This window comes from Tiliqua scincoides, chromosome 2, assembly GCF_035046505.1.
Source record: "Tiliqua scincoides isolate rTilSci1 chromosome 2, rTilSci1.hap2, whole genome shotgun sequence".
Taxonomy (NCBI): Eukaryota; Metazoa; Chordata; class Lepidosauria; order Squamata; family Scincidae; genus Tiliqua; species Tiliqua scincoides.
The window spans coordinates 228584821-228609244 of record NC_089822.1 but is presented as its reverse complement, the minus strand read 5'-3'; the positions used below and the strand labels follow the sequence as shown (position 1 = coordinate 228609244).

At 44.5% G+C, this 24424-nt stretch overlaps 1 protein-coding gene across 1 annotated transcript; it reads right to left on the bottom strand.

The window, feature by feature from the left end:
* Nucleotides 1-1773: 1773 nt before the first annotated feature.
* On the bottom strand, nt 1774-21630 carry SSUH2 (ssu-2 homolog). The gene is made up of 9 exons (XM_066618072.1): nt 21501-21630; nt 20104-20164; nt 16535-16659; nt 16181-16243; nt 14781-14875; nt 12531-12623; nt 9090-9198; nt 7697-7804; nt 1774-1920 (listed from the first exon to the last, which is right to left on the bottom strand). The coding sequence occupies exons 1-9, from the start codon at nt 21618-21620 to the stop codon at nt 1774-1776; spliced, it is 921 nt and encodes a 306-aa protein (XP_066474169.1). The 5' UTR covers nt 21621-21630.
* Nucleotides 21631-24424: the final 2794 nt, after the last annotated feature.

Below are 24424 nucleotides of genomic sequence, written 5' to 3'. Positions count from 1 at the left end.
TACTGAAACATGAAGACACAATAAAATAATATGTGGGACACTGCAGTATTTGGTGTTGCTGATCACACTTGGCAACATCTTGTGCAAGAAGCATTAACCATTTTCAGGCATTCTTCACATGAGCTTCCTGTTCCCTCTTTCCACAGTCTTCTGAAACAGCAAATAATATACATGTCTACTCTGTGTTTGGGAGCCTTACTTTTCTAGGGTTCCCAATTCCATGGAGAACTCCTTTAACACATATAGGTGTATTCATGAAGGACTTCACAGGCCTCCAACCTTCACATGAATGTGCAAAGTTCAGAGGCAGGGCCTGCAGCCATTGCACATCCAGCCACCATAGATTAAATGCCTGGGACTTAAACATGGACTTGCCAGATCCAACTCCCAGACCGTAGATCATACAGCCTCCTATCCATAAACACCAATTTGAGCCCAGTACTCTCTTCCCAGTTCATCCAACCATAAGAACACCACAAAATTTACATACAGATACAATCAGCTCACATCTTTTGTGCTGATTATGTACCAAGGTTGCACATAAAGCCAAAATGGCATATAGTCAAAATGATCTTAAAACTCCAGAATCGCATACTGTCTCTTTAAAAACTAAAATCACAGTACAAGAGACCAGGCTCGCTGTGGGGCATATACTGAATAAGAGGAATGGCTGCCGGAATTGCCTGCAGTATTTAAACTGTTGTTTTTCTCTATCTTTTTTTTTTGGGGGGGGGGGGCAGAGCCTCTTCATGAATTCATGCAAGTAAAGTACACAAAAGATGAGGGTTGACTGTACATCTCATGATGCTCACCTCTGCCAAAAACTGTAATCACTTTCCTGTGATTTCACTTTCCTATATTACACACAGAAAACAATAAACTGAGAAGTATCACATACAGTTGTCTTATTCCTACAAATATATTCCATTTCGGTACAATGTACTCTGGTATTTGAACATAAAATACTATATAGACTGGCTTGTAATTTAATTCAGCACATCACTAAATTAGATCACATATTTCTTTACAAAATACAAAAGCTCTGAGCAAAATCTACAGCCTCCTTTGCCTTGAATATTTAAAATAATGCTTATCATAGCAATAGTGATCAACATATACATTGCAAACGGTGCTTTTTTGGTGCATATATACACATGCAGATTTTTCTGGAATGTATATCTCTTTCTGTTTGCTTTTCTTCCAGTGGTAGCTCCTTGAAGACAAGAAAGTTTAGATCGGGGTGTCAAACATAAGGCCCATGGGCCAACTGTGGCCCCTGAAAGCAATTTATCTGAACCCCATTATAATTGGGCTCTCCCAGCATAATAATTGGGCTGTCTCATGTCTTGAAAATATGAACATGATGTGCACATTTTCTCTTCTGTCATTTGCAGCGAATGAGTTCCTATGTGAGAACAAAGTGCTTATTTCTGGCCAGCTGCTTAATGACATCACTTCCTGCTTAATGATGTCACTTCTGACCCTCAGCAGGCACCATCAGTGCTTACTTTGGCCCTTTGTATGAAACGAGTTTGACATCCCTGGTTTAGATGCTTCCTTCTAAAGAGGCACAATTCTAATGCTTGTTGAAACTGTAGCATAGGCAAGATGTGAAAGGCTACCATTGCTTTGTTCTGATGCAAGACACATGCCAGAGTGTTCCACCCTGCTGTCATTGGTGCAAAGAAGCATCCACTTGCACTCATCAAGAGTTTAACCATCGGAATAGCTTGCTCTGTAGGAGGGAAATCTTCCTTGCAAAATGGTCTGCTGTCAGATGATGGTGCAGCCACAGCAATACCTTTCTGGATAGTCCAGGGCATGCACCTTGTTCTCCATTCCGTAGATGTAATAAAGATACTGTTTCCCTGCATACTGATAGCGCACTTCAGTGACAGGAATCAGCTCAATGGTCTGTCGCTGAAAAAAAGAACAGAAAGAGATGAAATCCCTAGTTGGGTGAGATTTTCATGTTGAAATTGTTTCCTTCTGAAAAGTTTGACGTCCTTGATCTGCAAACTTTTTTTGTTCATTCAAAACCACACTTGGAAAGAAGGTGACACTTGTTGTTGGCAACCTTCAGTCTCAAAAGACTATGGTATCGCGCTCTGAAAGGTGTTCTGGAACAGTGTCCAGTGCGGCTGAAAAGGCCAATTCGGGAGTGACAATCCCTTCCACACCGGGAGCAAGTGCAGTCTGTCCCTGGTCTGTCTCCCTGGCTATGGGCCTTCCTTCTTTGCCTCTTAGCCTCAGACTGTTGGCCAAGTGTCTCTTCAAACTGAGAAAGGCCATGTTGCACAGCCTGCCTCCAAGCGGGCCGCTCAGAGGCCAGGGTTTCCCACTTGTTGAGGTCCACTCCTAAGGCCTTCAGATCCCTCTTGCAGATGTCCTTGTATCATAGCTGTGGTCTACCTATAGGGCGCTTTCCTTGCACAAGTTCACCATAGAGGAGATCCTTTGGGATCCGGCCATCATCCATTCTCACAACACGACTGAGCTATTATCTCCCCAACGTGCTAGTTTTTTAACTGCCCAATCCTAACCCCCATCTGCAGTGTTGGAACTCACATTCTGGCAGTGCTGAATGGTCACAAACAGGGGTGTTCCCAGAGAAGGGGCAAAACAGTAAGTTTTGCAGGGACCTCAGCACACCGTGTAAGCGCCCCCCCCCGACCCCTTCAGAGCCATTCCAGGCAGCAAGAGCAGTGCTGAGGCATCTCCACATTTCTTTCACCACCAGGAATGGCTCCGAAGAGTAGGGAGAGGGGCCACTTACGTAGCACATTGAGGTGCTCGCAAAACTTGCTGTTTTGCCCTGCCCTGGAAACGCCACTGGTTGCAAAATGTGACACCCTGTTGCATGCAACTGGGGCTTTGCCACAAATGATGAGTGGTGCTGGTTGCACAGCAGCATCTCACCTGGCACTCCTGGTGCCAGTAAGTTGGCATGGGGGCAGTGGGCAGGCAGTGAGCTGGAAGGGAGAGTAACAGGGCAGAGAACGGGTGGCTTGGGATGGGGACCAGTGCTTCTGGGAGGGCAAGACAGGACCATTGCATCCTGGACAATTGTGTCCAGGTCAAATGCATCCTGGTATTGGGCATTTGCATCCCTTCTTTTTGCGCCTTGGACATTTTTCTCCCAATTTGTGTATATTTATATTAGATGTCCTTTTTTATTTTTTAATGCAAAGCTAGGGTTGGTTAGGGCTAGGATAAGAGGCTTAGGATATCTACAGTAGCATAGCTAGAGGGTTTTGCAGGGAGCCTCACCGCAGCGTGCAAGTGGCCCTGCAAGATTGGCAAGTGCAAGATTTTCTTCTTTCTGTTTCCTTTAAGTCAAAGACTGAGATCATTTGCAGGCAAGGAAAGTATGTTGCTTGATACGGCTGGCAACAGGGGCCAACGGAGAGCCCAATCCTGTGCTTGGCGGCACGGCTCCGTGCCGCTGAGCACTGTTGCAAATGTGCCATAAGGCACATTTGTGAGCCTCAGCGCTGGGCTCCCACCCATGCTAGACCAGCGCCGACCAGTGCTGAGCTAGTGCAGGGCGGTCGACCAGCTTCTGCGGCTCAACAGTTTCCCGAACTGCTGAGCGGCGATACGGTAAGTGGGGGGAGGGGAGGAGGCGTTCCGGGGAAGTGGGAGGCTGGCAGGGGAGGGCGTGGGACGCATGCCGGTGGGAGAGAGGGAAGCGGGTCCGGAGCTCCGCTCCACAGAATCCAAGGTGCTCATGGAGAGCTCCGTGCCCTACATGAGCACCTTTACTTTAATGCCCACCTTTTGGTCGGCAGTAAAGTGAGTAGCCCCATTGCGGGACTGCTTACACTATCTAGGAGAAGGGGACAAAAGTCCCCTTCTTCCAAGGTGCCTCCCGCAGTAGCCCAGGGCGCACAGGTTCCGGCGGCGGCCCTTTTCGGTGCCACTGAGCCTGGGTGCCCTGGGCAGCTCAGGATTGGGCTGTGAGTTGGGCCACTGCGAAGGACACACTGCTGATCTCAGAGACCACCTCTGTGCTGTGCAGCCTTTGTGTGACAGTGGCAGGACCCACTGTAGTAGGAGCCTTCTCTGCCCCATACAAGGTAGTTGGTGAATGCTCTCCTGAAACCTAGATCTGGCCCTGTGGGTTGCAGCTAGCACCTTTCCCCACTCCCTCTGTATTCCATTTCTTACAGGTAGCCCCTGTGCGCTGCAACCTTGTAGACTGCATCATTTCCCAGCTCATTTTAAATGAAGCATCAAGGTCAGAAGCTCTCCTGATATTCTGGCATTCCTATAGTTCTAGTATTCTTTTCTTGAGTTCAACATTTCACTATAGGATATTGGAGTCTTGGTCATGAAGGCTGACCTGTCAGAAGTAAACCCCCTGCCTAGGATAGCAGGTTTGGCCAGCTGAGCCCAAAATTATTCAGATCATTCCGCCTCACTCTCCACAATATTACAGCTAATCACCATGCTCTTGCCTGAGAAGCCCTTTGTGTTCCGGAGAAAACTGGCATTCTGTATACATGCCATGTCACTGATTGCTAATTCTCCCTGTGGTATTCAACTTCATCTTGTGGAGGAGTGGTGCAGGGCCACCCTCCTTGCCACAGTATGACTGGTAATGAAATGATCACTGGTCCTACAGAGCCAATGGGGCAGAGAAGGCTTGGCTAGACTGGTTCATTGGGAGCAGGTGGGGCTATTAGAAGCCAGAAGACTCAAAAATGGGGAAAGGTAGGTATGAAGATAAAGCTCCTTTTCCTCCCAACTATGTTCTGACTGTGAGTTGAAGTTGGGACCATAGTATAATAGTATGCCCATACTGGACCATGCCCAGACTTTCATAATTACTAACCATTATTCCCTCTATGAGTCCTATTGAGAGTTGAGGTTGAGTCAGCAGGTCCTACTACCTGTGCCATTTTTGCATCAGATTTGGGGAGTGATGGCCAGTAATTGGGCCTATGTTCTGCCTATAGAACATCCTTCCTGAGGGAGGTGAGGACAGGACTTCTTGGATTGTTTTTCAGGAGTTGGCTTTTGGTTGAGAATGTGGTTCTGAGTATTATTTTCTGTGTCTTTTAGGCTGCTGCTATTATGCTAACATTGTATTGTTGGTTTTTAAATGCTGCGTACATCAGTTATGATGTACATTGCTTCCAACCTTTTGAAAAAGAGGACTGTCAATCTTTTAGCACATTAAAGCCCAGTCCTGAGCTCTGCACACCAGCCATATGCTGGCACTGAGTATCATAAATGTGCCATAAGAAATGCCCGTGACACTCAGCTCCAGTCAGCCCTGGCGCCTGTTCAGCACCAGTCTGCGCTGAGCCCCGCACCAACCAGAAGCCCGCCACAAGCTGTCCAGAGCAAGGGATGAGAGCAAGGGTGGTGGAGAGTTTAGTCAGGTTGAGGGGAAAGTTGTTCTGGGGAAGGGCGAGAGCAGGGGGAGGGAGTGAGGCAGGAGGGGGTGGGACCATCAGAGCTCTGCTATGCTGGATCCAAACCCTGCATTGGGCTTCCCTGCCAGATACAGAGCCTCTCAACTCTGAGCCAGCAAAACAGTTGGCACAGACTTGAGTAGCTCCACTGTGGGGCCTGTCTCCATACCCAGGGGAAGAGGACGAATGTGCCCTTCCCCCAGGAGATACCGGCAGCTGCCTGGCATGCTTAGGATACAGCAGTGGCCATTTTGGTGCCACTACTCCTCTGGGCACCAGGCAGCTCAGGATTGGGCTGTTTATAAAAATATGCAATCACATTTCTGAGAGGATGGGCATGAAACTCTTGGAACACTCATGACTTGATGCCAAATTACAGTTGGCATCCTTCAGTCTCGGAAGACTATGGTATAGTCTGAAGTCTACGAGTCTATGACTATGGTATAGTCTGAAGTCAGAGTCTATGGTAAGACTCTGAATAGTGGTTCTGGAACAGTGTCCTCTCCAGTGCGCAAAGTCTGGGAAAGGTAGATATGGAGGATAGACTGTTACCTATGCAGCAAATCCCCCCTCTCCTCGTCGCTGAAATGGTCCAATGGAGGTTGGTTCCAGCGGCGTTGTAGGAGTTGCCAGAACTTGACTGTTTTCAGCCATGAACTGCCTCAGAGACTCTGGCTGCGGATTTTGCCTCAAGGTTGACTCCTGAAGTCTTTTCCATAACTGGATGTAGCCACAAGGCAGGGGAGGTTTGGGATCAGAGTTTTCCTTCTCTCAGATGAGCTGCCTTCCCAGGCTAAGGAGTACCATCTACCCGGTGGCTGTTTAGTCACCTCTTATGACAAGTACAGCCAAACTGAGGGTTTGGTGCCAAATATAATTGGGATAATTGATGATAGTTATTATCTCTCGGACATAGTCTGCTCATTGTATTTCAGCAACAAGAGAGGTTTCATGACAACATGTCTATCCACCAACATAAAACATGCTAAAAATAAATGTTTACTCAAAATATTTAAAGGACTACTTCTTGTAGTATTGAGATTGGAGATAATTTCTTTATACTGCATGCAGAAGTGAGCTACGTAAACTGGAAAAGCTTTGCAGCTCTGCCACCTGCTGGTAAAATGAAGGTATAGCAGTTTGCTATTATAATCATATTCAGTTTTAAATTGTTCTAGTTTTCAACTATTCATCTATAATTTCATTATTCTATTTTTATTTAGAAGTGACCATCAAGTGTGTCAGCTCTTGTCTTATAAGTACAGTATGTACAAAATTAATATTCTGACAGTGCAATCCTAGGCATGTTTACACAGAAGTAAGTCACATTGTATTCAGGAGGGCTCAGTACCGAGTAAAAGTGCATAAGATTGCAGCCTCGAGCCCTTTTAGTGAGAAAAAATTGTAGTTGGTCTCAGCAAGACAAGCAGATATGTGTTGAAAGGTTCCTTTCATATCATAATAGCATACAAATAAAAAATAAAGGGACTTTCCTAGTTTTCTTTCCTTAAGATATTTTTAAATAAAATTCTAAAACAACAGTTAAAAAACTGACAATTAATCAACTAAAATGACAGGCAGTATGATGCAGTTGCACGCTTGAACTAGTGCAGCTGTTCCTGTGCTAGCTCAGCAGCACCACATCTGACCCCAGCGCTGCCTGACACAGGTAAGGTTGCACTAAGTGGTGCAGAGGCTGGGAGAGAGTGGTGGGAGGGTGTGTTGGAGGCAGAGAGGGGGTGTTTTTGTGTGGGGGAGGGTGGAATGAGGGGAATATCAGGCCGGGGGGGTGGATAGGTGGTAGTGGCTCAGGCCTCATCCAAATCCCCTTAATGGGTTGGACAACCCCACATGGGACTTCCTGGATTTTGCACAGATTCAAGGAACCCCATAGGGGTGGCTGGGTCTTTACCTGGGGTAAGGGGAAATATATCCCCTTACACCAAATAGACCTCCAGCCGCCTCCTGAGCTGTACTGGAGCCAGCGTAGGTCATGTGGACTCACTGTGCCAGCGCAGCTTAGGATTTGGCATTTAATTGGTTAATTAAATGTTCATCTTGTGATTTAGTAGGTTTATGTGTGTATATAAAGAAATATATACCAGGGACAGACTGCACTTTCTTCCAGTGTGGAAGGGATTGTCGCTCCCGAATTGGCCTTTTCAGCCACACTAGACGCTGTTCCAGAACCACCTTTCAGAGCGCGATACCATAGTCTTTCGAGACTGAAGGTTGCCAACATGTATAAAGAAATAAATGCCCATTGAATATACCTGCTGAAGAATACGAGAAGTGCTGGCAAATGCTGCATTATGCTCTCCAATAGCTCTTTGTGATGCCAGAGAGATCTCAGGATAAGGAAAATCGACAAGGGGATACACCTGAAATTAAAGGTAATGTCCAAGTAAATCAGTTCAATTTCATAGATTAAGTTCTCACTCTCCTTCCCTGGCATTCCTTCTCCCCATTTCCCCCTGTTTTTATTAGGGCACTAGGCACACAAAGTATTTTCTGCTTAGTAGTATTTCTGCTTTTTATAGTATATTTCTACTTAATAGTATTGAGGGCAGTGCACTCCCCAGCAAGATGGGATCAGAAAAAGCATATGGTTATTAGAGTCACTTTCCCCTTCCAAGTCTGTCCATTACTTTCAACAGTTGTTAAAGGCATGTTTGGCACCAAGGACCACATGAGCAGCCTATCAGAATCTGCATAGTCCAAATAAATGAGGATGTTCCAATTTCATACGATTTACATAATTTGACTATAAATTGCCTGAATGGAGTGGGTGTAAAACTGCTGCATGAGGTGCATTTGTTTTGCTATTCTGGAATTGTTAACATCAATCTGAAAAACAATGGATCATCATCAGCTGCCCTCCAAGAGAAATGTAGAAATCATGACAGATGAATACATAATAGATAGTCGTCACTTTTCTGCTGCCTGAAAAGTGCATTTATTAAGTATATAATATTTTATTTGCAGATTTATCTCTCTGCAGGCAAGAGGAGCAGAAGCACACATTACAAAAACATGGAATATGACATAGGGTCAGACAATAGGGACTGCACAGAGATTCTCTAGATGGTAAATAAATTACTTTGTGACATATCTGTAGCTTGCCATTGACAGCAAATGAAAATAGACCTCTTAGTAGTAGTAGTGACCACATGTGTACAAGTCTGTATGTCTCCAGTATGTGTAGGCAGTTGGAAATCTTGCAGACTGTCTCAGTAAGACATTAAGACAGAACAAAAATAGGAGCCAACACCACATCATACACAAGATTAACAGTTGTGCAGTTACCTCAAATTTATTTTATATTTTTAATATTAAAGTGAATGGAAGACAGCATTGGATTAGAGCTCTCACACTGATCTTGGAGATATGTTTGAGATATCTTGTCATGAAAACTTATTTCATGATACCAAACATTACAGGATGCTTAACCATGAAAGGAACCATTAAATTTGCTTTTAATTTCACTTTGTGTAAAATATTGGTGCCAACCTTAGGTTTGTGCAAGAAGCCCCCTGGGAAAAAAATAGTCTTATAAAAATGTGCTTGGTTTTGTTTGAAAGTTCATGAAATGCACTTTAAATTTCACTTTGTAGAACACTTCAGTGCTTCCCATATGTGGAACTAGGTATCCTGTATAGTACTCACCAGAGTGTTTTGATCTTTAAATATGTTCTCTCCTGTGGCTTTACTGAGTAGTTCTCGTGGAAAGTTCAACTCAGAATGCTCAGAAATGAATTCATGTACATTATTCCTCCTGAAAAATAAGAAAGATTCTCAATTCTTTGTATTGAATTCTTTTTCAATGTGTGAATGTACTTACTACAGTATTCCCAAGTGAGGAAGCTTGAGATGGTGAAACAGGAGAGACAGCTTCACAACTTAGTAAAGACTAATTGGTGATTCCTCAAGATTGGGTGAGAACATTGGCAAATAAAGCCTTATCTGTTCAGGGTACAGAAACTTTGATAAGCAGAAAGTCTGTTGCCTGACAAGATATACTCTGTTTCCTGAAAGGGATGAACTAGTTTAATGATGGGAACGGTCTCTCATCCAATGATTTTACAATGGAAGAGTGAAAATATTCACTGCTGAAGTGGACTCTTGTGGTTGACATGTATCCAGCAAACACACAGAGATTGCTTGACTGTTGGTTAGGAAAATGTCTGGTTATATTTATGAATAGGCACCCCCTGTATTCGTGAATCTGGTATCTACAGTTTCAGGTATCCATCGTTCTCCTCCCCCACCCACCCCAGCATGCAGGCTGCCTGCCTGGCTCATTGTAGCATCTGTAAAAGCAAGAAAAATGCCTGATAGGTAAAGAAGAAAACAGAAAATAATATGTGGGGGGGGGGGGCGTGGAGCATTGCACTTATAGGGTCCCCTTTTATTCATGGTTTCGGTATCGGGGCGGGGGCTAGAACTGATCCCCGTAGATATGGGTGGACACCTGTATTTAAAATATTTATGTACCACCTATATGTCCTAACAAGGGACCACTGAGGCAGCTGACAACAGTGAATAAAAATACAAATATCAATACTAACAAAAACAGTCAATCAATAAAAAAAACGATTACAGCAAAATGCATGACCCTGACCAAGCAAACAGAACAACTGGTAAACACCCATGAACATGTGAACTGATGACACACATGAACTGATGGAACAAAAAATGTTTTCACTTGAAAATTGGTAGTGTTGGGACCAGCCAAGCATCGCAGTAGGGGAAATTTGGAGCCAGGCAGCTACCATCACAAAGGCCCTATTCTGTGTTTCACCAACTGAGCCTCAGTTAAGAAAGGAACATGAACCAGAGTCTCTGATGCCAATGGCAGAATGCAAACAGACTGTTGTAGAAGGAGGTGGTTTTTCAGGTAGCCTGGGCACAAGCCATGTAGGGAGTTATAGATAATGACCAACACCTTGAATTTTTCCCTGGAAGCACATTGGAAGCCAATGCCAATCAGGAAGTGCTGATGTAATATACACAGATGAACAGGTGCCTGAATGCACAAGCACTCCACCCCCAAATGCAACTTCCTCCTGACTAACAGCACTCCAACTTGCAAGATTTAACTTTTGTTTATCGGCTCTCATCCAGAACTGCTCAGTTGTCAGGCAATGGTTCAGAATTCCACAGCTACATAAGAACAGCCCCACTGGATCAGGCCATAGGCCCATCTAGTCCGGCTTCCTGTATCTCACAGCGGCCCACCAAATGCCCAGGGAGCATACCAGATAACAAGAGACCTCATTCTGGTGCCCTCCCTTGCATCTGGCATTCTGACATAGCCCATTTCTAAAATCAGGAGGTTGCACATACACATCATGGCTTGTAACCCGTAATGGATTTTTCCTCCAGAAACTTGTCCAATCCCCTTTTAAAGGCGTCCAGGCCAGTCGCCATTGCCACATCCTGTGGCAAGGAGTTCCACAGACCGACCACACGCTGAGTAAAGAAATATTTTCTCTTGTCTGTCCTAATTCTCCCAACACTCAATTTTAGTGGATGTCCCCTGGTTCTGTTGTCATGTGAGAGTGTAAAGAGCATCTCTCTATCCACTCTGTCCATCCCCTGCATAATTTTGTATGTCTCAATCATGTCCCCCCCTCAGGCGTCTCTTTTCTAGGCTGAAGAGGCTCAAACCCCATAGCCTTTCCTCATAAGGAAGGTGCCCCAGCCCACTAATCATCTTAGTCGCTCTCTTTTACACCTTTTCCATTTTCACTATATCCTTTTTGAGATGCGGGGACCAGAACTGGACACATTACTCCAGGTGTGGCCTTACCATCGATTTGTACAATGGCATTATAATATTAGCCGTTTTGTTCTCAGTACCTTTTCTAATGATCCCAAGCATAGAATTGGCCTTCTTCACTGCCGCTGCACATTGGGCCGACACTTTCATTGACCTGTCCACCACCGCCCCAAGATCTCTCTCCTGATCTGTCACAGACAGCTCAGAACCCATCAGCCTATATGTGAAGTTTTGATTTTTTTGCCCCAATGTGCATGACCTTACACTTACTTACATTGAAGTGCATCTGCCATTTTGCTGCCCATTCTGCCAGTCTGGAGAGATCCTTCTGGAGCTCCTCACAATCACTTCTGGTCTTCACCACTCGGAAAAGTTTGGACAGCATTCTTCAATAGCAAAAACCCCCTAAAGCTGCTTTCCTTTGCTACATTCACAGCGGTATGACACTTTTGGCATCAAATAGCTCAAATTACAGCCATTAATACCAGACTGTAAATGCCATCCATTCCATTCTGGCACCTCTAACTTTATAGGAACAATCTAATTCCTTTCAATTCCCATAAAACTGGGTCTTTTGCCACTTTAAAAGCCTCTGGTTACAGGGAAGAAAGATGAGCTTGACGTTCAAGAGGCACATAGGAATCTTGAAACCTCTTCATTCCTATCAATTTTCCACACTCAGCTAAGTTCACTGTAATATTTTCAAGTCCCAAATAACAACAAACAAATATTTGAATCTCAAAAGTTTTGTCAGGCAGCCCAGTCCTAACCGGATTGATTGTCCGTGCCCAGGTGACCAGATACAGTGGAGACACACAGCCCAATCCTATGTGTATCTACTCAGAACTAAGTCCCATTCCAGTCAATGGGGCTTACTCCCAGGAAAGTGTGGATAGGATTGGGCTGACAGTACCTATTCCTTAAACTGATGTATCAAAGAGGGCATTTTGACAGGTGCAGCTCAACATGGAAGGGTTTACAAAGCTGCACCTGCCAAAATCAACTGTTCTATACAATGGTTAAATGTATAGGCACTGTGTCCTTCATTGTATCTGGTCACCCTGCCCAAGCCACAATACGAAACAGCTGCTACTGTATCCCACAGTGGCAGCTGGAGGTCTCACGGTAAAGGAAATATCGAGTCTAAGCAGCTGCTGTGGGCCTACTCAGATCCACACCAGCTAAATTGCTGGTGTGGAACCGAGTAGCCCTGTATAGGGCTTTCAGACCCAGAAGGGGGGATAGGATCCAGCTGCAGTCTCTGCCGCCTTCCCTGCCTCATGGGTAATTTAGAGGCGGAAGAAAGTGATAATAAGCCCACGTACCAAGTTATCATCAGTTGGATGAAGTGTAGCAACCTTTTTTCTCCTTGGCAGGTTGCACAGGTCTTGTGGCCTCTTCCGGAACATGTGCTGCACCTTTGAGATGTGAAATTGAAATCTGTGTATTTGTTGATTTCTTTGTTATTTAATAGCTATCCCCCCTCCTTTCTTCCAAGGAGCTCAGGTCCACATAAAAAATTCTTCATCCCATTTTATTCTCAGAGGAGACTGAGAAGCCACCCCATTTTCGAGCCACCCCATCCTAAGAACAGACCTAATTAAACTAACTAATTAAACTAGGGCGATTGTGTGGGGGAAGAGACTGTAGCTTTTCAGCTTGTGCCATTTTCCAGCCTCTGAATAAATAGCAGATTGAGAGGGTCTGTGACTTCTGTCTCTTGCTTTGGTCTTCCTGCCAGCAGGCGCCCCCCCCAAAAAAAAACAACAACAAAGGGGTGGGGATGCACTGATGCATCAGTCCTGGTCATTTCAAGTAGTGTAGCCCCATCTCTGCAGTTCTATGACAAGTGGGATGAATTACATGATTCTTGCAAGAGGAGAGAACATTAGGAAACAAAGGTGCCATTTTTCTCCAAGGTAATTAAATGCACATCTGTACTGAATGGCTCTTTCCTTACATTCCTATAGTTCCTGTGCATCAGCAAAGTTCTGTGCAACTGGGCCTGCTGACAGGAAGACTAAAGCCTTCCCGGTCAGGCCAGTACAAGGAGCAGCGTGTGCCAGGAAAGGTAAGCTCTATGCTGAACAGCACAGAGGTAGAACAAGGTCAGGAAGGCAACTGGTGGGAGATGAATGGCTGGAAGAGGGTGGGAGAAGGGGGATGGGTGGATCAAGCCCAGGAGGGGTATGAGATTGGTGGCACTAGAACACACAGTATCCTATCCCCCTTCCCAGGCCTGATCTGCCATCATGAGGTAACATGGACTACAGCCAGCAAAATCACAACACCAACTAGCACCTATGCAGCTGCTGGGGCTTATCCCATAACAAGGGAATAAATATTCCCTTACCCCAGGAGACCTCCAGCAGCAAAAATTCCTGTGCAGGATGCAACATAGCCTGTGTTGGTGCCGCTGCATCAATGCATGAAAACTTAGATAGGATTGGGCGTCCTGTTTGCTTACAACAGATGTAGAAGGCATATGTTTATTCTTGGCAAATGTGGATTGCACCATTGTGACACAGATTAGGAGCGGTAGTTAACAAAGGATTTATTAAAGCACTTTAAGACATTGCTAGCCCCAATGGAACGCCATTTTTAAAATTATTGTCACAGTTATCTCACAGTGCAATCTCTGTTATTTTAAGCTTAATGGAGCCTAATAAAGCTGTTTAAAAAAATCGGTGAGGTACTTTACATCACTTAAAGATCATTGTAAAGCCAATTAGTCTAGCATTTGGAGACAGAAAAGGGCAGCAGTTTTACAAGCTGCATGTAATCTTTTGTAGGGAAATAAATGCAAAACTTTGCAGAAACCTTCAAAACCTGAAACAGAACCACTGCCACCAGCTTTGGTGCTATGTACAGCGGGCCCATTGTATCCACAGGGGCTTGGTTCCAGGACTCTGCGCGAATGCCAAAAAATGTGGATGCTCAAGTCCACAGATAAAATGGTGCAAAACTGCACAAATAGCACGAATTGTATAATTGCATAAATTGTGTAAATTGCATAAATTGTGTAACATAAACAGCATGACTCGCAAATGAGTCACAAGTGCTGGAAAAAGACCTGTGAAATGGCGGGAGGCTACAGCAGAGTATATGGAATTTTTTTGCAGGGTATATGGATTTTTTTTTCCAAATACATTTTGATCCGCAGTTGGTTAAATCTGCGGATACAGGACCCGTACAAAGGCAGGCCCACTGTAGTTTATTTTCACATAGTCCAGCAGGTTGTCATCTTTCTTTGAATTATATTTTGTATGGTCAGGACCTGTGAAAGCAGCATTCGGTGTGTTTCAAACTTTACTTTATAAACAAGGGAAATATATTAAGGGCTATGAATATGTATGTACTGATGTGATTCAGACTGTCACAGCCCATTTGTAGCTGCATTACCAAAGCAGACCTATTTTAGTTAAAGATGTGTTCATCTAGTCCTGAATAATTTGTATTGGGGAAGACAGTGTGGGTGGACCATGGTTCAAAGAAGAAACTGATGGAAGCACAGTGAGTGGATGTTGGTGCACAAGTTTATATGTTTTTCTTGAACTACATGGAGGACTTCTTACCTTTTGCGCCCAGTGCCTGAACACATCTGGCACCGTTTCTGATGCTTCTGATGCTTTGCTTTATGTTTGGCTCCACTGCAGGTAACGCACCTCATCTAAAAAGAAACCAAGCATACAGAGAACCTGATCTCATTCTAGCAGTAACACATCACCCCCAACTGCATTCCATTTTCCAGCACAACTCCAGTGTTTCCAGACAAGGCATTTATTTTTTCTAACTGCCAGACCATGTTGATGTATTCCCAAAAGATACATTGGGTTGATTTCATAACTGAATCCATCTACACACTTTTAGCACTGGCAAGAGCAGCTAGTGAGGTGGGTGGTGTGAATTGCCCACCACTGCTGCCCAGTGATCAGTGATGGGGGACAACTCACAAGCTTTCTGGCAAATACCTGGAACTAGCAGTGGAGTAAGGAGTAGTTCAGTCAACATAATGGAAGTGCTTGGTTTCGTATTCTAACGTAGGCTGGTAACGTCAATAGGGACCGGAAGCCATTCAGCAGTTGTGCTCTTGCACACTATTGAATGTGTGACCCACCACTTCCAAGATTGCTTCCCAACAGAGGCCAAGATGGTTCCCTCACCTCCACCTGCATCACTCTGCAGCAGCAACAAGTAATTCCCACCAGCAAACTGTTCTTGTTGCTCACTGGTGCTACTCACTGGTGCTACTTTAGGCCCATCAAACCCTAAATAACTTTGAACCTGCAGAGCTAAGGGACTTTTGATTCCATTGTCTTTCTCACAGTATCTGAGGTTCTTCTATGTCCATGTATGTGATGTGCTTAGCATGAATGCACAGCATACTTTTGATCTCAGCCATTCTGCCTTTTCACCAGGCAACTGGTACAACAGGTCTCCCATTCTTTATAAGGTACAGGTGAGCCAACTAGGTATACTATGATTCTAAGGTCTAGTTCAGGAAAACTTGCATCTGAACTGTACCAATTGAGGTTGCAGATAAAGAATAATCCTTCATTAAAACACACACACACACACACACACACACACACACACACACACACACACACACAACCTCTCTCCTTAAAGCAAATGTTTTTAGCATATTTAGCATAACTTTTAGCATATTTTTTTTAAAAAGTTCTGACGGATGGCCTTTTTCTTGATATACCATTTCTCTATTTGTTGCAACCTTTTCTTCTTAGGAGGAAAAAATGTGAGCCTCCATCTGCAGTTTGAAATAGTATGGCCAAGACACAGATTTACCATCTCAGTGGGAACAAAGCCTTGGGAATAATGTCTCAAGATAGTGATACCATTATATAGTACAGCTAATCATACAAGTGTGATTAAACAATGTACATTGTGAGGTCATTGCAGTACTAAAAAAGGAACTAAAACGACGTGAATTGAAGAAGGTAAAGTCAACACTCACCCTTCCTGCACCGTGGCACCCACTGCACTTATATCGCCCACGGCCATGGCACTTGTGACATTCCTGAAACATCAACGATGTGTGTGTATGCTTTTGCCAAGTAGTTGCAATAGCAATGTGTTCTATACATAGTTTATGTATTTTAATTGGGAAATTATATAGAGAGAGAGATGCTCATAGATTATGAAGAATAATGTTACACATTAGCTAAGATAATTTTTAGTGGAAGGAAAGCAAAGCAATGTTAAGCCATTGACCAAAAAGGTTGCATAATATTAGCAACCACAGCGATGCCTAACAAAGTATATATTTTTTAAAAAAGTAATGAAAGTTTTGAACCAAGCAATTAATTACCTTGACTAAAGAAGAGTGAGGTACACGACACTTTTTTTGATCTTCCTGAAACATCCGGGGTCCTTGTACTTTAATATTCCATGGGCAAGGAGAAGCACCATTTTGTGGCCCATCTACCAAAGTATCTGATAGGAGAAAAACAACAATAGCACCTTATTTTATCAAGGTCACAATCCGACACAGAGTCAAACACAGGAGGTCAAACGGGCAGGAGGTCTGGCTCAGTTGGTAGAGCTGCCGCCTTGTATGCCTGAAGATCTGAGGCTGCCAGTTCGAAACAACCGGAAGTACCCGAGAACTGACGACACGCTGATATACTGATGAGCTGACCCTAGGTGGCAGAGGGGAGTTGCCGTCAAGTGGAGCGTGGGAGGCGAAGGGCCAGAGAGAGGCCATACCGGGAAGGAATCCAGCTGGAAGGAGGAGTTCTATGAAAGACTGGAACTATTCAATTGTAAAAATCCCTACAGGGGGTTTAGAACAACCTGCCTATGTAAACCGCCTTGGATTACAGTCTGAGGAGAAATCTGACAACCAAAGAAAGGCGGTACATAAATACCTGTATAAATAAATATAAACACCCAATCCGACACTGGGCTTATGCTAATCAATCAGAGCAAGCCTCATTCCAGTGGCGTGAAAGCCACACTGTAGTTGTACACTTGCCAAATGACCAAAGAACCCATGCACGCTCCAGCAACTCCTGAATGCCCTGCTGGAGCAGATAAAGTGGCAGTGGAGTGGTTCAGGGATGGTTTGGGGGAGGATCAGGATGGGGAGCATGCCAAACGTGGGGCAAGAAGGGAAGATCTGGTGGCAGTGGTGCACACCAAGTTCCACTTTTTCAGCCTGAGATGCCCCCTGAGTTTCCTCAGACTTATACTAGCTAAGTAATTGGCATAGGGCTGAGGAGACCCATTGGAGACCAGGTGGCCTATAGGGAGGTAAGTAGAAAAGAGTGCTACTAACCTCTTCAAATCCTGCCCACCAGAGCATGTGACACATGCCATGTTGGCAGAACTGCATGCTCCAGACTGGCAGGAGATAGGATTGAACCTAAACTCACCTAAGCTCAATGAAATTAAGATAATAAAGGGAGTTTATGTCCTGTTATTTTAGACTGCACTTCAATTACTTCCTTTAAAAATTAAAAAAAATTAAACTTCCCATCAGACATGCATCACAACTACTGCAGCCTGAGCCCAATGCCATTGTTCTTTAAATGACTTGTTGTATTGTACTCTGTACAGATGATAAACTATATTGAATTTTGGGGGGAGATACCTTGAGTCAAATGGAGTATGACAGCAATCCAAAGTGCTTGTTGGGCTGGTGTAAGTCCCTTACGCCAGCCCAGGAGCATTGCAAATGTGCCGTAAGGCACATCTGTGATGACTCGAGAGCCGGGTAGACCAGCACGAGGATGCACACCCGCATCCTAGCGCCAGATTCCAACCTGGATCTGATGAGTTTGCGCTGGCTTAGGGAAGCTGATGTAGGGCGGTTGGGGAGGGTGGCAGGAGGGCAGAACGGGGGCATTAATGGGCGGGGGAGAGAGAGCCAGTGGGTGGACCAGGTCTGGGAGCAGCCCAGAGTTACACCGGGCCATTCAGTTTCTCTGGTGCAGATCCAAGTAGCCCAGTTGTGGTGGTTGCCGAGGTTAAGGTGAAATAAATCCTTTCACTCCAAGTTGCATGATAGCCACCTCCTACCCTGCACTGCACACAGCACAGGCCAGCTGGCTGGTCTATTTCAGCACAGGATAGGATTGGGCTGCCCTATGTGTACACTTATAGGCTCATGCTTTTAGACAAGACTCAAGACGTCGTGTAGCATAGATGTTAAAATACTGAACTACAAGGCACGACATTATTGACTCAAATCTAGCCTCTGCCATGAACTCACTATGTGGCCTTAGGCAAGTCACTCGCTTGCAGCCTCAGTTGCCCATTTGCAGCATGGGGATAATAATGTCTACCACTCAGACTTATAAGGATTTTGGAGAATACTTAGGAAGCACCTTAAACATTCAAAGGTGATATACAAATGCTAATTTGATTGTTGATTAGCCTATTAGAAACATGTTTGCATACATTTCTTAAATCCTGGGATAGCTATACACTTCTTTATTAATACCTATCTTTTTCCAATATGGAGGCTACAATCTTATGCCCGCTTATTTGGAAGTTGCACCAAATTTCATTGAATGGGGCTTCTGAGTAAATATGCATAGGATTGTTCTGTGTCACATCTCTCTAGTTGGCCACAAAGGTCACAATTCAGGCACAGTGTTCCAATGTATGAAGGAGATTCTGTGCTATTCCTTTGCTCACACAGTTCCTCTTCTCTGGATCAATCGATCAGTTCAAACTTCCGCTCACTCCAGAGCTGTCAATCTGAAATCTTTGAGAGGCGCTAAAGTATTTCGTATATTGCAAGAAGTTCTTGTCGGGAGGAGAGTTGCTCTTTTTGAATGGGATGAATGACTGTCTCCAGCTATCAATGCACATCACATAAGCCTTCACAAAACAGTGGAAACAGTGAGTGCAGTTCTGTACAGGGGAATGCTTGTATCACAGTGCTGAACAAGCCTCAGCTGCTTTTTACAATAGGGCCTGCCAGTCACTTCAGAAGTAGTTTATTACTTTTACACTTCACTTTTATCCTGTTGATAGCACAGAAACCCTTTTTCCGATTCTTTGGAGTCAGGGCTGGCCCAGGACCTCCTGATACCTGGAGTAGCATGCCAAATACCTTACCTTACCTGATGATGAGTCAACATCTGCTACTATTCTCCTCTCAACTTTTCTTCTTAATCTCTGTCTTCTTCTTTTTCCAATTCAGAGAGTGAAGGAGCAGGGGCAGCAAGTAGGCAGAGAAGAGTGCCTCCCACCAATCTGTTGCCTAAGGCAACAGCTTCAGTAGGCCTCAAGCATGGGCCAGCCCTGTTTGGGGACTTTTGTGATCGATTGAAGTGATGACCCTTTTAAAAAGTAGCCAGGAACTTTTCTTTCTTGCCTCAAAAGGTACTAAGCACCTTTGTACCTTCACTAATAAAGGTACCAGCATTGAATGGCTTGATTTTATCGTTCAGGTCTCAAGTGTTGGTTTATGCTTTGTGAACAAATTCTTCTCAATTCATGACGAGATCCTACTGAGAAACAGCTCCCAACATGGGTGCCAGTCCACCACCGTATATCACTGTGATCAATGGTTGCCCATAAATTGAAAGCAAAGAATTCTCAGGATCCTGTCCTGTGTAGCTTCTAGACACATTCTATGCCAAATGTCCACACATACAGGCATATGGTAAACTTTCAACCCTGTATATAATGACAGATAGTAGAAGCCTGCAGATTTAATTGAGTGCTTACAGCTGAACAACAACATACTGACAAGTCTGTTTGTATTCAGTGCTTGACCCCTTTGTCCCAAGAGCTGGACCACATTTTGAATGGAACAAAATTAAAACAAACCCTCCATTTTAAACAACAGGGGTTTACAGATGGTACATATATGTGTAAATATAATTCTTCACAATCCTGGCAGGCTGCGTGAAAGTTACTTACTGGTGTATGGTTCAAAAGTCGATTCACTTAACCTCGTTTCATTAAAAGTCTGCAGGCGATACTAGAGAGAGAGGAAAAAGTCTGGTAATCATCGGCTGTTATAAGAAAGAGTTAGTGCTGGAAACAGAACACTAGATCCATTTTGATAAGATAGTGTGTGATCGAGTGATCGAGGGCCAAGCCACCCCACACCTAGTGAAAGTGACTAGATAGGAAGCAAGACAGTCCATCGCCCTTATTTTGAGGGCTGTTTTCCCACTGTTCCACTCTTAAACTAGTCTTCTTTCTTCTCTTCTCTCCTTTCCCTCCTGATGTCAGGATACTAGGTTTCTTTTTAAAAATAATGTTAGTAATTGATAAATCCACAGTTTTCCTTCCTCAAGAGCAAGGCAATTATATATGCTACCTGTCAGGTCGGCAGGGCAGGGGAGGATGGGCCTTGCCTTCCCAGTAGCAGATCGGCACGGGAGCGTAGAGAGGTAGCACAAGAAGCAACTGGTCCCAAACAGAGCCAAAGACACAGATACAGGCTTATTAAGTAGAGAAGCATGTATTGGTAAGGAACAGGCAAAAGAGTAGTCAGTCAAACAGTCCGGAGGTCAGGGATACAGCAGCGCACAGTCACGATAAGCCGTCTAAGTCAGAACACAAACCAGCAGCACTTCACCTAGAACATCCACCACAGCAACACACACTTGATGTCTGTTCCTTCCCCATATATACCGGGGCCAGCCAATCAGAGTAGGGCGACCTCATTGTCTTGTGACCCTCTCTGATTGGCTGTCCAGTGGTGCATTGCACCACTCCTTCATGGCCTCCGTGACTTAGCTCACATCCCTCCAAGTCACATGGCTTCCACCTAACACAGGTGTATTTGATTGCAGTAACAGTGCTGCTATTTCATTGCAAAGGCCTGACACTACCTATTATCAATAACTATAATTTTCTTTAGGATTACAGAATTAGAGCAACAGGGATACAGCTGTATATTATCTTGGACTTTACTGTTTGAGAACATCACAAATAATGCCCACTTCTGAATGTTATCTTTTTCTTCCTTTACACACCTCTACAAAGTTAATGTCCCAAACCTTAAAAAAAATAGTGGTGGCCAAATCACATCCTTCCCTCCATGCAACAGTGCCGCCATGCTGAAAAGTGCACTGGGCCCTGCAGGAGGTTTTGGAAGCTCTGTAAGCCTCCTGCCCAGCTGTAGGCCTTATCAGACCTATGACAGTGATTTCGCTGGCGCAAGTCCAAGGAGAGAAAGGGAATCTGCAGATAAGGAAGATAGGATTTGGTGCACGTCATCACAGCCAGATCCTTCCCCTCCTACAGGCTCTCAGTCCCCCTTTTGCCTCTTGTGTTGTCTGCCAAACATGAACAATACTACTCACTCTGTATAGTGTTTGTTGCTTCAGCTCTTGAATGATGAGCTCTTCTGCAGCTCTGTTGCCATAGCAACGTTTGGAATTGACAAAGCGGCGGAGCACATTCCTGGCCATGTCCTCTGTCATCCGTGGAATCCTGAGGGTTAGCATTGCCACACTTAGATTCATTTCTATAGCACAGACATCTATGCACATTAATACTTGAATTGGACAAGTCATTAGGTGTATCTGTTTCTTCCATACACTGCTCCCTTTAAAGATAGTATTTTCTGTATGTGAATGGATGGAAAGGCGTGTCATAGATGTGCTGGCTTCAGCAACAGTCCAAACAGTAAACCAATTTCTGATAAGTACTTTTGTGTAACAGATGCAGACCCCAAATTGATGAAAAGTTTTCATTGTATTTGGGGCCTGCCTCTGCATGAGGTTGAATAAGAGCCCAATCCTTTCCAACTTTCCAGCACTGGTGTAGCTGGAATGCAGCCACAAGGTAAGGGAACAATTGTGCCCATACCTTGAGGAGGCCCCTGTGACTGCCTTCCCACCACAGGATGCAGCACACACCCCATGGGCACAGCAGCACCGGCACTGGCAAACTGAATAGGATTGGGCCCTAAGGCTGCAAGCCTATCCGCACCTTGAAATTTATTCAAATTTCTATCCAAATTTATTAGTAGGATGTTGACCCCATCTTTCCATTACATAAATGCTCAAGGCGGCTGATCAACCTTACAGGATTGTTGTAAGCATCACAAGACGTAGGAATGTATGGTGCGGTACTTTGAACATTCTAGAATACTATAAATGCTTAAAGCACAATCCTGCGTGTGTCTGCTCAGAAGTAACCTAGATGGCCTAGAGTAGCAGGTAATATTGGCGGAGGCAGCTTATCTATGGTTGTTTTGTAGGCATTCTGTCATCCAAGCCTGTACAAACACTATTTCTAACTATGCCCTAATAGCCTTGAAGTCACATTTCTCCATTTAAGCAAGTTCCATTGTATGGGATACTTAAGCTGCAATCCGATTGTAATGGAAATGCTCAGGATCCCTTGAGGAGATAGGGTGTGGTGTCAACAGTGGCCCCTTACTCTGACTGGCAAGCAAGGGGTTAACACCAGGGCCTTAGATTGCGGTGAGTGTGCTGCACAGCTGCAGCCACTTGAAGGCAGAAAGGCTCTCAGGGTTAAAAGCAGCACCTGCAGGCAGTGGCATAGCTAGAGCCTGTAGCCCGGTGCCAAACTCAAAATGATGCCCTGGAAGTGATGTCACAACTGGAAGTGATGTCACACCTGGGCTTTTTAAATAATGAAAATTGGGGGGCAACCTCCCCCCAGCCTCACTACCCAATTGATCTACCACCTCTCCCCAGCCAGTGACACAGCTAAGGCATCTGTCTGCTACCTGGGATCAAAGAAGATTTTATAGGTCCCCTACATGACAAAATCAAATTTAATTAAGTAAATAAATAAAACACGTGCCCCTGATCGGTTTGAGACATTGTGCTGGATTGAAGAGGAACAGTTATTCTCCCCCTGCTAAATATAAAAAGAGCCCCAATTGAAAAAGTGCCTCTTTATAAGTTAGCAGGGGTAATTGTATTATGATACATGGAAATGAGGGCTGACTCATATTAACATGTTATTGGTCACATGCTGTATCGTAATAACATGTCATTGGCTCTCAGAACAATCAGTGCTCATAGGTCAGTTTTGAGTTAAAGAAATCTACTTTTTGTTCCATAAGGCAGTTGTGTTTTCATTTTCTGGTTAACTGGCCATAACCTTTGATAGAATACAGATATTCCAATGTAGTTTTGTTCCAATGCATTCTGCATTAAATTACCTTTCCAATGATATCTAACATGATGATATTATTCATACCAAGATTTTCACGATTTTGGTCACTAGTGTCAAGCTCAGCCTGTTGCCCCCCTAATGCTTGATGCCCAGTGCAACTGCTACTCCCTGAACCCCCTTAGCTACTCCACTGCCTGCAGGAAGGAAAAGGGGTGTGGACAGTAGAAGGAGGAAAGTGTGGAGAAACAAGTAAGAGTTTAAACTGATGGATTAATGGACTAACAGATGGACTACTGGACCTGTTGACTGACCAATGGACTAACAGATGAATGGGGAGTACTATAACAGAGACTGCTGGAGACAATGGTGTGTGGCTGCCATACCCAAGACTGGCTGAGAACCAAGGTGTTGCTGTGGTGGCTGGAGAAATTGCTGGCAGAAGAGGGGAAGGAAGGAGGACCTCTGTAAGGTGAGCAGGCAGCTACCCTGGTGGTGGGGTCCTGCAGTGCCAAACTAGGACTGTTGTTGGGAAACAAAGCTTAAAGCTTAATTAGCTTAAAGCGGACATAGGTTATCCAGGTGAAGCTTGGACTGGGAATTTGGCAAAACACCTACACCCCGTGGTTCCCAAACAACAGGACCCATTTTACAAGCCAATGAAGTATCTGTAGCTTTAATGGTGATTGGGCAGCAGTGCTCACCCCCTCCCCCCCAACAATTAGCAGGTTGTTTAACTTTTGCACACCATAGCCAGATCTGCCTTGCCTTTGGTAGTTTCACAATCTACCAAAAATTGGGTCATGACCCCACTGGTGGACCAGGAACCCACAGTTTTGGAACCACTGCACACACTTTCCTGGGAGTAATGCCCATTGAATACAGTGGGATTTACTTCTGTGTGGACTTGCCTAGGAGTGTGCTGTTAGTCAAAACAGACTCTTTCCACCTAAGAGGATTGCGCCAAAACTGATGTGCTGACAGATTTAGTACATGGGAACTAGCACTTAACTCATGTCGTGTCATCACTGTGCTAGGACCTGATCAAGGCAACTTTCCAAGAGAAGAAACAAAAGAATTTCTTACCTGCATTCCAGAAACACAGGGCTGTTTCTCTGCTCGCTGAACTTTCGTG